Source organism: Phacochoerus africanus, chromosome 7, assembly GCF_016906955.1.
Source record: "Phacochoerus africanus isolate WHEZ1 chromosome 7, ROS_Pafr_v1, whole genome shotgun sequence".
NCBI classification, from domain to species: Eukaryota; Metazoa; Chordata; class Mammalia; order Artiodactyla; family Suidae; genus Phacochoerus; species Phacochoerus africanus.
Window position 1 is genome coordinate 55,894,819 of NC_062550.1, and position 13,200 is coordinate 55,908,018.

General features: G+C 34.5%; 1 protein-coding gene across 6 annotated transcripts in view; it reads left to right on the forward strand.

Annotated features, from left to right (window-relative positions):
* The window catches only part of SLCO1A2 (solute carrier organic anion transporter family member 1A2), a 91,479-nt gene that overhangs the window by 68,747 nt on the left and 9,532 nt on the right, over positions 1-13,200 (forward strand). For all 6 annotated transcript variants that reach the window (XM_047787441.1, XM_047787444.1, XM_047787443.1 and 3 more), the window contains 4 exons: positions 983-1,147; positions 2,466-2,661; positions 6,512-6,674; positions 7,570-7,742. In XM_047787441.1, the coding sequence (XP_047643397.1) occupies positions 983-1,147; positions 2,466-2,661; positions 6,512-6,674; positions 7,570-7,742 (697 nt within the window). The remainder of the gene's footprint in view (positions 1-982; positions 1,148-2,465; positions 2,662-6,511; positions 6,675-7,569; positions 7,743-13,200) is intronic.

A 13,200-nucleotide genomic window follows, 5' to 3' on the forward strand; every position in this document is an offset into this window, starting at 1 on the left:
GTACTTTATTCATAGAAATGATTTCTACAACTAGAATTCATTTCTTAGCATGAAGCTATGCTTTTCCTCTTCCAGTTTGTTTATTAATTGATACTTTGTTCTAGAATGGATGTTAGGCAGTTTATGAATTCAGCAAACTAGGATAATGATACACAGTAAGTAAGGAAATCAAGACCAAGAACATGAAGATAGGAAAAGAGAAAAGAAAGTGTAAGTGAGATTTTGACCCCAAATTGAGGCAGTGTGAATATTTTCTAGAGCTGAGCCACAAATTTGGCTCTGAGCTTTGTCAGTCCACACAAGCAGGAAGATGCTTTGGTTAAATCATTTACATAGATCTTAGTATATACTAAATGAATCAGGATCTCAGCGAGTGGGACCTGGGGCTTGGTATTTTAAAAGATTATTTGTAAACTATTGGCAGAACCACTAAATCTCTTGTTCTGAAAAAGCAGAGATATACCTAGTACTTGAGAAGATTCAGTCCCAAGAATTTCCACATGTATCTTCATTTTAAATTTTCAGGAATTATATTATCAATATTTGAATATGAACTTCTTTATCAAATTGAATTCCTTCCTGACTTTAAAGAACAGAACAAGAGAACAGGCATCTTTCATTCTAGATGATCTCTAGATTAGAGAGGATACAAGTAGAAGGAAAAGAGAAGGATAAAAAGGAAATGGTGTGAAATTGGACAGTATTTTGGTCATGTTAACTTTTTCCTTAGGACATAAAGATAACTAAAAAGAAGGCAGAATGTATTATTTTGATCTCTATCCAGTCAGCTGCATCTTTGACTTGCAGAAGTTACTAAAACAGTGTTACAGCTTTAGCTTTCAATGGGTAAAAACAACAAACACACATGCATTACAAAACACAAAAACATAATTTAGAAGGGAGGTTGATGTTTCAGGAAAAATCCATTATAAAATGAAAAAAGTTGCATTAGTTTGACACTGTTGTCATTCTTTCCTTTCAGATTTTTTGCCGTTCATGAAAAGTCTTTTATGCAACCCAATTTACATGCTTTTCATACTAATAAGTGTGCTACAGTTCAATGCATTTGCCAGTATGTTCTCCTTCATGCCTAAATATCTGGAACAGCACTATGGAAAATCCACTTCAGATGCAATCTTTCTCATTGGTATGTTTGTTCCTTACATCAATTGCCCACTCCCCCCACCCCACACCCAATGGTGAACAGTGTGTAGATGGATCTAGGGAACTCAGTTGAAATCTGTTAAAATGTTTCTATATCCAATATATCTCCCCCTTCCGCTCTCTGGGAAAATCAAGAGAGGATAGGGAAGAAAGAAGCTGGAAAATCCTAGTTTTCTTCTTTCTTTGGCTCTTTCCACTCAGAAGGCAAATTTGAATTATTTGTGGAAATCCTGGTGAATACACAAGTTAGATACAATTTTTCAGATTGGTGATTCATTCATGTAAAAAAGACAGTGTTAACTCATTAAGAGTTTTGTTTCATACCCAGATTTTACCTTTTCAGCTCCAGTTCATGAATTCCATGGTTTCTAACTTAGTTCCCTGGCTGCCCTGGTGTTTTGAGATGTCTTTGCAGCCCATTCTGATTTTTCTGCAACCATGCTAATCCTGGTGGTTCTACTCCAACCTGAGTTTCTCCTGGGATCCTTTTACTGCTTTGAAATGAGAATTCCCAAATTACATGTATCCATCCACATAATGTAGAGTGTTTATTGCAATTTAGATACCTGAGGCCCACCTCAGATGTACTAAGTTAGACTTTCTGGTGTGGGACTTAAGAACAATTATTAAACCAGCTTTCCCAAGAATGTGATTTGGTGAACAGACTCTGGCATTGTAAAGATGCAACCTAGCGTGGTCTTTTCCCCTTTTCCCCTCTTTTTTGGGGGGAGGATTGGAGGAAGAAGAGTATTAGTCAGTAGCAGCAAGACATGAAATAATAAAGATACTTAACAACCACAGGCTGAGCAAAGTACCTCTAAAGTACCTTGAGCCAAGTATTCTAAACCAGAGTGGGAATAAACACCTGCAGAATCATAAAAATCCTACTACATATGATTATATAATATACATTATATACAAATCATTATACATATAATCCCACCCCAAAGAACAGAAAGTAATAAATAACTGGTCAGCCTTGACTTGTCACTGCTACTTGGATGGTAAGAAAAGAGATATAGACCATGATCCCTGCATACAAGAAATTTACAGCCTTCTGCTATTAATTAAATGCACAGTAATTTAACAAATCTTCCAAAGTATACTTAAGTGTTGTGGAGTATTCTAAAATCTCTCTGTATGTAATATGAAACTAAGTGGGGATACATTTAAGTTAGTCTTTCATTGTGAGTTGAACCTAAATGTTTTTTTATGTAAGACATATTAGATAAATGTGTTTTATCTAATGTTTGTTCCTTTGCTAAGTCACTTTGTATGTAATATTTTACTTGCATTTATAGGTATTTATAACTTACCTCCAATATGCATTGGATATATAGTTGGCGGTTTAATTATGAAGAAATTCAAGATTACTGTCAAACAAGCTGCCCATATAGGATGTTGGTTTTCCTTAACTGAGTATCTTCTCTATTTTTCGTGTTTTTTCATGATCTGTGATAATTCTTCAGTTGCTGGAATAACTGCCTCTTATGAAGGGTATGTTGTTTTCTAATGAATGCTATAATCTTTCAACAATTAATGACATATTTTCTACAATGACTATCCATGAACAGATCATTTGCTAATTGGAGTTAATGACGGTGGCCTGTGATCTTTCTTCATCTTATTAAAGAGTTTGGGAAGATATCACAGAGTTAGTGAGTTTATGATTGTATGTGTGTGTTTGTCTTTGTGATACCCTAGATGATAGTAAAATGAATATCAGAGAAACTACCTATGGTTTTAGTATATGTTATTCATACATTTTATACTCTCATTAATGGGTAAAATTAAGAGTTGACTGTATAGTCTCAATCACCTTTATATGTTTCCATAATGGGACTAAATGTGATATAACTGAATGCTAATATATTATATTTTAATTATTATATTCATATATATATTATATTTGTATAGCTATGTCTATCTTGCTGAAAGGTTTTAGATTTTCATTTTGAGTGTTAACTAGGATCACAGGAAGGTCTTGTATAGTGATGTCAATTTTAAAAATTCATTGGTAGGACATATCTAGATAATGGAGTAAACAGTTAAATGAAAGCCATCCTGATAAGTTCCCATTAAAATTATTAAAGACTACATGATTGGAGTAATATTAAATATATAACCATAAAAGTAATTTTATATATTATCTTATTTGAATTTTTCAAATTCCCCTCAAGATAGCTGTTATTTTCATTTTACAGAAGAAAAGTTGAGATTCAGAAGAATTTGATGACAAAGGGAGGTAAAGAAAAAACCTCTTCAATTCCATCAATACAGAACAATAGAATTTAAAATTAGCAAAATCTTAAAGATTACCTCCATCTCCAATTATCTTGATTCTCAGAGCAAATGTGAGGCATAATCTAGTCATGATAAGGATTTTAATTCAGTCTTTAGACATCCATACTAGTTTTCTTTCCATCATATTACATTGAACATAGGAAAGTTTTGCTGTTAGACCTTTAGATCTTTTTAAAAAAATATTGTTGATTTACAATGTTGTTAGTTTCAGTTGTACAAGTGTACATATATATATATTCTTCCTCAGATCCTTTTCTACTGCAGATTATAAGATATTGAATATAGTTCCCTGTTCTATACAGTATGTCTTTGTTTTTTATTTTATATATACTACTGTGTACCTGATAATCCCAAACCCCTAATTTATCCCTCCTTCCTTTCCCTTTGGTCTGTGAGTCTCTTTCTGTTTAGCAAATAAATTCAGTGAAATAATTTTATTTAGATTCCACATATAAGTTATATCATGTGATATTTTTCTTTCTCTGTGTTAGATGCTTTAAAAAATTTTTTGTTATCATTGATTTACAATGTTCTGGTTTTATTGAGGTATAATTGACATAAAACATTGTATAGTTTTTTTTTCTTTCTTTTTTTTTTTTGTCTTTTTAGGGTGGCACCTGCAGCATATGGAGGTTCCCAGGCTAGGGGTCTAATAGGAGCTGTAGCTGCCACCTAACACCAGATCCACAGCAACGCCAGATCCAAGCTGTGTCTGCGAACTAAATCACAGCTCACGGCAACGCCAGATCCTTAACTCACTGAGCAAGGCCAGGGATCGAACCCGCAACCTCATGGTTCCTAGTTGGATTCATTTCTGCTGCACCAAGATGGGAACTCCAAAACATCATATAGTTTTAAAGTGTATAATCTCATGATTTGGTGTATTGTATATTGCAAAGTGACTATCACAATAAGGTTAGTTAACACATCCATCACCTCACATATTTACAATTGTGTGTGTGTGCGTGTGTGTGTAAGGTGGTAACTTTTGAGGTCTATTCTCTTGGCAACTTTAAAACATACAGTATTATTGTCTCCATTTTTTGTTTGTTTGTTTGTTTGTTTTAGGGCTGCACCTGCAGCATATGGAGGTTCCCAGGCTAGGGGTCAAATCAGAGCTACAGCTGCTGGCCTATGCCACAGGCACACAACACAGGATCCAAGCCATGTCTGCAACCTGTACCACAGCTCATGGCAACGCCAGATCCTTAACCCAGTGAGTGAGGCCAGGGCTTGAACCCAAGTCCTTACAGATACTAGTCAGGTTCATTTCCACTGAGCCACAGTGGGAACTCCCTGAGCTTTATTTTATATCTGCTTTTTTTTTTTTTCCTGAGCACCACACCAGAGAGTACAGAAAGAGGCTTCCATGTTGCAGAAACCTTAGGACTAACATTTTCTTCCTCTATACATTACTGTCGATCTTGGTTCAGAGGTTATTAGCTCTTTGAAACCTTATTACATTCTTTGTTTTGCTTTATATTTAGGAACACTTTCAAAGATAATATCACTTTATGTTATCTATATTTTTTATTCTCTCTAATACTAAGTAACTTCCATGCTAAGTAGGTATGTGATAAAATTGACTGTTTCCAAATAGTCATTTTTTACCAACACCAGCTTGTTTTGATGGCTATAGCTTTGTAATATGGTTTGAAACTAGGAAGTGTGATATCTACAGCTTTATTCTTCTTTCTTGAGATTACTTTGTCAATTTGAGTATTCAGGGTCTTTTATGGCTGTACTATGGGCTCCATGGCTGCCCAGGTTCTCTGTCTAGGCTGTTTGGATGGGTAGGACTAGAGGCTATGCTTAGCATTTGGGCAGAGCTTCATGGTCTATTGCCTGGGTGCCCCAATCAGGCAGAACCGCCAACCAAGCAGAACAGCCAACCAAGCTCTCTGCCAAACAGTATCACCACTTAGCTATGCAGATGATCAGATGCACTAGCTTGGATCTCTGCTTGAGCACAGCTGCAAGCAGGAATGCAGTGTGCCAAGATCTGAGTGCTGGTTTCTATAAGTCCTGCCCTCCCCCTCCCACCCCCGCCTTCTCCATCTGATCCTCAGTGGTCAAACCCATTAGATTTTCCCAGTGATTCTCTTTTGGAAAGATAGGAGTGGGCCTCCTGGGAAGGATCCCACGACCCAGGGGGCATCCACCTTAGGCTCTCTTTTCCCACTGGACAAATGATAGGCCTAGCAGAGCTCTCTTGATGTGGTGTTGTGCTGGTCTTGGGGGAGGGTAATTTGATCATAGTGTTACTGCTCCTGTTATCCTTCTCAGGTCATTATTCTAGGTCTCTGTGGTTCAGAGGGGTGCTTCAGCCCCACCACTGGGTTCTGGGACTTTCATAATAGTGTCTTATTTGTGGATATTTGCTAATTGGTCTTCTTGAGGATCACTGAACACTTTATTTTTATTTATTTATATTTTGGCTGCACCCACTGCATGCAGAAGTTACCGGACCAGGGACAGAACCTGTGCCACAGCAGCGACCTATGCCATAGCAGTGGCCCGAGCCACTACAGTGACAAAGCTGGATCCTCCTATTGAACACTTTCATACTGGAAGAATGTTTTTGCTTACTCAAATAGTTACATTTCTGGAGCTAAATGTACTATCTACATTATAGACTGAACTTCCAGGTTTTGCTCCTACAGATTTTGAGCACTTGAGGTTGCTTTTATAAAATATGATCTCTTGTTATTTTCCACCATATGGAAACCCAGGGATCTGTTCATCTTCATTTTGGGTTTCTAAAATACCTGGAAAAACACTTCTCATATAGTAGGTATTCAGTTAAAGCTTGTTTATTGGTTTTTGTCTACCTGAAAGAAATCATTGAAAAAGTGGCTAAGGTCACCAAAGCCCTTATCTTTTATGCCAGAACTATAGTATGCAGAGCATACATTAACATTTGGAAAATTTTTGTTTCTATTTGGGGGAGCAGAGGAAATGTAATTGTGAATTGAGATGAAAAGAAAAAGAAACTGCTCTAATATTCTTTCAATACCCATGGCATTATTTGAAATCATTTCAGACTGCAGCAAGATTTACATGTGGGAAATATTCATGCTGACTGCAACAAAGATTGCAACTGTCCATCTAAAATATGGGATCCTGTATGTGGAAACAATGGCTTGTCATACATGTCAGCCTGTCTTGCTGGTTGTGAGGCATCCTCTGGAACAGGAATAAACATGGTAATAAATCCTATTAGCCTATTTTTTTAATGGAACTTTTGTTTTATGCACTGCATTGGCACATTCCAACTATGAACTGGGTCCACATTTGACAAAAGTAAAATTAAAGTTCCTCCTCAAAATTAAATTTTTTTTGTGGGGAAAAATAAGTTACTTTCTATATGCTTACCTGATTTATCTTTTATTTCCTTGATGTTACTTTAAACTTCATCATATCTGAGCACTGATCTTTAATTTCATAGCAGTTGACATTATTGCTTAATAATTTCATTTAAAAATATTCTAGACCGAGATAAAGTTGGCAGTTTTGATCTCGGTTATCCAACTAATTTCTTTGTTGTTTCTTTTTTTCTTCCCTGTGTATATCTACACACATGCTTTCTGCGCATTTCACAATCTGATAAGTTTGTAAAAAGATGGAATTGGGCATATTTTCATGCCTAACAAATCTCAGTTATAATGTTGGTTGGTGATATGAATTTAATTTGATTCTTATGGGAACATGAAAATTCAAAAAGGGTTGACTTTGTTTTTAAAATAAATTATATTTTGAAACAAAGCTTTGTTTATTGGTATCTAAAAATTTCTACTGAGCATTCTGAAAAAAATTTGTCATATTTAGCATATGGTAAAACAATATGTATTTTTAAAAAGCATGACCTTAGGATAGCTGACCTATTGTGAATTTACTTAATAAATTAGAAGGAGCCATCATTTTTCAGAAACCACCCTTCTGTGTTTTGTTTCAAACTATAATACTGAGAGACACCATAAAGAATATGAAAGTAAAGAGAATAAAGTCTCCATTTTGACCTAGCTGGTATATAGAAAATATTTGAGATTTGTATTCAAGAGTTTCCTTCCTAAAATAAGATAATGTATTATTATTTGATAGGTATTCCAAAATTGTAGCTGCATTCAAACACCAGGAAATTCATCTGCAGTTCTTGGATTATGTGACAAAGGACGGGACTGTTCTATGATGCTCCAATACTTTTTAATCTTGTCAGTGATCAGCAGTTTCATCTATTCCTTATCTGCCATACCTGGGTATATGGTACTCCTGAGGTACAAGAATTATTTTCTTTATTTAGATTTATTTCTGGTTATTTAGTAAGAGAGCTTTTTCTAAGAAAGCCACTCAGAGTCCACGATACGTAAGAACTCAGTGCTCTAATATAACATTTATTAAGATTTTCCTAAGTAAGCATTGTTGAATTTTACCAAACTTTAAAGTTAGGAATATAAATGTTCATCTGTTGTTATTCCCCTCCCTATTATCCCTTCTTTATTTCTTGAAGTTAAATTGGCAAGCCTTTCATTGTAACGCAAGAAGAGACATTTATATTTATATTTTAGACACATTATATTTTGGGTAAACCATATGAAACAGTCATCTTCCTAGGTACAGAGTGGTCCCCTAGAGTCATTTCCTATGGTTCAACCAATAGGACAGTGGAGTTTAGAGCTGTCGGAAGTCCTAGATTCACGTATTACTATCCACAAGGCAAAGGGCAGGCCAATTGATCTTTCTGAACTTCTTTTTTCTTTCATAAAAAATGGATATAATAATAAATGCTCAGTTGTCTATAAAGCTCTTATGAGACATGAATAATGAAGGGCTTATGAGATTGCAGAACTAGAATTCAAACAGGTTTATTACAAGTGTTCTTTCAATTACATCATTCTTCATGATTTATAAACAATTCTAAACATGCCTAGTAAAAAAATGCATTGTTTTCTCTTTTCTTCATCTTGAAGCAGATTTAAGTTCATTATAATTCTCAATTCATAGCCCATTATCATCATAGGTTGGGGTAAGTTTTCTGTCTTGCTTTATTTTTGTTTATTTTAATTTTTATTTTTCATTCCATTCCCTACTTCTTCTCACCATAGGCATCCCTTTTAGTATGATATATATATGTTCTTCTTTTAAAAAAAATTTTATTGGAGTATAGTTGACATAGAAAGTTGTGTTCATTTCGAGTGTACAGCAAAGAAAATCAGTTATACATAGATATACATCCATTCCTTTTCGGTTTCTTTCCCCATATAGGTTATTACACAGTCTTAAGTAGATTACCTTGTGCTATGCAGTAGGTCCTTGTTACCTATCCACTTTATATATAGTAATGTGTATATGTCAATCCCAACCCCATAACTTATCCTTCCTGCCCCACATTTCTTCTTTGGTAACCAGGACTTTGGTGTCAAAATCTTTGAGTCTATTTCTGTCTTGTACATTGTAAGTTCTTTTGTATCATTTTTTTATTAGATTCCACATATTAGTGATCTCATATATTTGTTTTGCTCTGTCTGAATTACTTCATTTAGTATGATAATTTCTATGTCCATCCACATTGCTGCAAATGACATTATTTCATTCTTTTTATGGCTAATATTACATTGCTTAGATGTACCACATACCCTTTTTTCACTTTTTAAAATTTTATTGAAGTGTAGTTGATTTACAGTGTTGTGATAAATTCTGCTGTACACACAGTGACTCAGTTATACATGTACAAACATCCATTCTCTTTCGGATTCTTTTCCCACATAGATTATCCCATAATATTGGGTAGAGTTCTCTGCTATACAGCAGGTCCCTGATGGTCACTCATCCCATATACCACAGTATGCATATACCAATCCCAAACCCTGGATCCATCCCTCCTGCTGCCCCCTGACCTGTTCTCTTTGGTGACTATAAGTTGGTTTTCAAAGTCTGTGAGTCTACTTCTGTTCTACAGATAAATTCATTTGTAGCCCCCCTTTTTTAGATTCCACATATAAGTGATATAAGATGTTGTCTCTCACTGTCTAACTTCACTTAATGTGATAATCTCTAAGTCCATCCGTGTTCCTGTAAATGGCATTATTTCATTCTTTTTTGTGGCTGAGTAATACTCCATTGTATATTATATCACATCTTCTTGATCCAACCTTCTGTAATGGACAGTTAGATTGCTGCATTGTCATAGCAATTGTAGTATTGTAAATAGTACTACAGTGAACATTCAGGTGTACGTATCTTTTGATATTATGGTTTTCTCCAGATATATACACCCTGGAGTGGGATTACTTGACCATATGGTAGTTCTATATTTAGTTTTTTAAGGAACCTCCATGCTGTTCTCCATAGTGGTTGCACCAATTTGCATTTCCACTAACATATATTCTTCAATATGTATTTTCCTTTGAAAGATATTAAGAATTTGCATATTTTTGCTTCATATTCACACAAACAGTATTGTGCTATAGATTTGTTTTGGTTCATAAGTCGCATGTGTACATAAATTCACCAAATACTGCTAGCACTTATTTATTTTCATACCATCAATACACAGGAATTTCTTCTGCCTTGAAGCCTCACTAGCATTTGGAATTAGGGAACTTTCTGACTTCAGCTATTCCAATGGGTGTAAAATGGTAGCTTACTGATGTTTTAATATGTGACTTCCTAATTCAGTGAGCTGAAGCTTCAAAAGTTCAAACTTTTTTCTAGCTATTAACACTTCTGCTCAAAGACACTTATTCAGGGTTTTTTTGTTTGTTTGTTTGTTTTTTGCCCATTTTCCATTATAATTCCTATACTTTTTCTTGGTGAATTATATATATTAATATAATATTTATTTGATACAATTATCTTTTCCTGTTCTCTCATCTTTTTTTTTTTGAATTTTTTCATAGTATTTCTAATGAAATAAAATTTTAAATTTTGTACTGAAATCTAACAATTTTCCTGCCTCAGAGTTTGTGTATGGAGGAGTCACATTTAAAAAGGGTTTCCTGGAGTTCCCATCGTGGCACAGTGGTTAACGAATCTAAGAACCATGAGGTGGCAGGTTCGATCCCTGGCTCAGTGGGTTAAGGATCTGGCGTTGCTGTGAGCTGTGGTGTAGGTTGCAGCCGTGGCTCAGATCCCATGTTGCTGTGGCTCTGGCATAGGCCAGTTGCTACAGCTCCCATTAGACCCCTAGCCTGGGAACCTCCATGTGCTGTGGGAGCAGCCCTAGAAAATGCAAAAATATGTAAAATAAAATAAAGTAAAATAAATAAAAAGCGTTTCCATGTTCCTAGTTTATAAAAGTATTCCCCTGAATTTTAATCCAACTAACTTTACAGCTTTACTTAGTTCTTTAAGCCATCGTGAGTCTATCTTTATTTATGGTGCATGGGAGAGAGAGGCTTATTTTCTCCCAAAAATAGTTTTCCCAACTTCATAACATATGTAAGAGGTCCCTTTTCCATTGGTTTGTGGTGCCACCTTTATCATACTTCAAATTTTTATATAATGTGGGCCTAATTTTTACTCTTACTCTGTTCTACAATTTTGTCTATTCTTATGCCAGTGCCATATTGATTTTACCACTTTGCCATTGCATATGTCATTGTCTCATAACAGTAATTCTTCCTCACCCACCAAACACTTTCACCTTTACTCTTTTTTTTAGTCCTTTCTTCCCAAATTGATTTTGCTATGAATACATGAATCTGTATACTCACACACAAATTTTGATAGTATGGATTCCATATATTAATTGGAGAAACTGATCTTTTTGTTCTTTTTAGGGATGCACCCACGGCATATGGAGGTTCCCAGACTAGGTGTCTAATCAGAGCTGTAGCCACTAGCCTATGCCACAGCCACAGCAACACGGGATCCGAGCTGTGTCTGCTATCTATACCACAGCTCACGGCAACACCAGATCCTTAACCCTCTGAGTGAGGCCAGGAAATCGAACCCACGTCCTCATGGATGCTAGTTGAATTCCTTAACCACTAAGCCACAACAGGAACTCTTTAATTGGAGAAACTCTGACATCAAATATTTGTGAACATGGAATATCCCTCCATTTATTTAAATTTTCATTTATATATACTACACATACACACACATACAGTGGTACCATGTACAACTGCAAATATACATTTATCCATATTATCGCAGTCATACTAATATGGATATGTACATATTTATAATTCTACATGGTACCATTTTCTCTTATATTTTCTAGTTGGTTATTATTGGTATAGAGGAGTGATATTGATTTTTTTAGTTTATTTTTTATCCAGCATCTTTTCTTGTTTGTTCTATTAACTTCTTGATTTTGTTAGGTTTTCTTTGTTGATTTGTTAGATAGAAATATATGCACATATTGAGAGTTTTGCCTCTTCACATCCAAACTTTACACATCTTAGGTTTTTAAAGTTTTCTTGTAGCATCAACGTGGACCTCTAAAACTGTGTTAAACTATAATGGTAATAGTGAGTTTCTTGTTCTTTTATAATTTAATGGAAATCACAGAAATTTTCCATTAAAAGTGATGGTTTGTATGGATTTTTAGTATATAGTTTTCATCTAGTTTCTGAGTATTTAATAATGGAACTAGTACTAAACTGTTAAACATACTTTTCTTCACCTAGGAAAAAATTTACATATAATTTTCCAACTCAATACTTTTAGTATAGTGAAATAAAGTGATAGGTTTTATTATGTTGTACTCTTTGCATATTTAAGAAAACTTGTGCTTAATTAGAATAATTTTTTATATATATGATTTGATTTGTTTAAATAATAATCTAAATTGTTATATCCATGTTGTTAAGTAAAACATACCTATTATTTTCTCTTGCTTTTCTTTTTTTGTTTTGGAAACATTCTAGGCTCATGAAATGGATTGGTAAATTTTCTACTTTTTAATGTTTGAAATGACTTGCATTAAATATCTGTTTGTCAAATATTTTATGAAATCAGCTGTGAAATTATTTGTACTTTGGGCTTGTTGGACTGTGATACTTTTTTATTATTTTCATTTGTTTAGTGTGAGAGTCTATTCACACATTTTCCAATTCTGTTTATACCAGTTATATACTTGTTAGTATATAGGTGTTTATAATATTCTTTTATCATTTTGATATTCTCTGATGTAGCTGAAGGATTTTCCATTTTTTCTTCTGTATTGTTTACGCACCTTTTTTTATTTCTCTCTCTATTTTTATTTATTTATTTATTTTATAAGCTTTATTAAAGTGTAGTTCATTTACATGTTTGTGATAATTTCTGCTGTACAGCAAAGTGACCCAGTCATACGTATACACATATCCATTGTCTTTCAGATTTTTTTTCCATATATATTATCAGATACTGGGTAAAGTTCTCTATGCTATAGAGCAGGTCCCTATTGGCCAATCATTCCATATACCTCAGTGTGCATATGCCAATCCCAAACCCCCAGTCCATCCCTTCTACCCTTGCATCTGTCCCCTTTGGTAACCATAAGTTTTCCAATGTCTGTGAGTCTGATTCTGTTCTGCAAATAAGTACATTTGTATCCTTTTTTAAGATCCCACATATAAGTGATATCATATGATGTTTGTCTTTCACTATCTAACTTCAATTAGTATGATCATCTTTAGGTCCATCCATGTTGCTGCAAATGGCATTATTTCATTTTTTTAAGGCTGAGTAATGTTCTACTCTCTCTCTATATATGTACTACATTTTCATTATCTATTCCTCTGT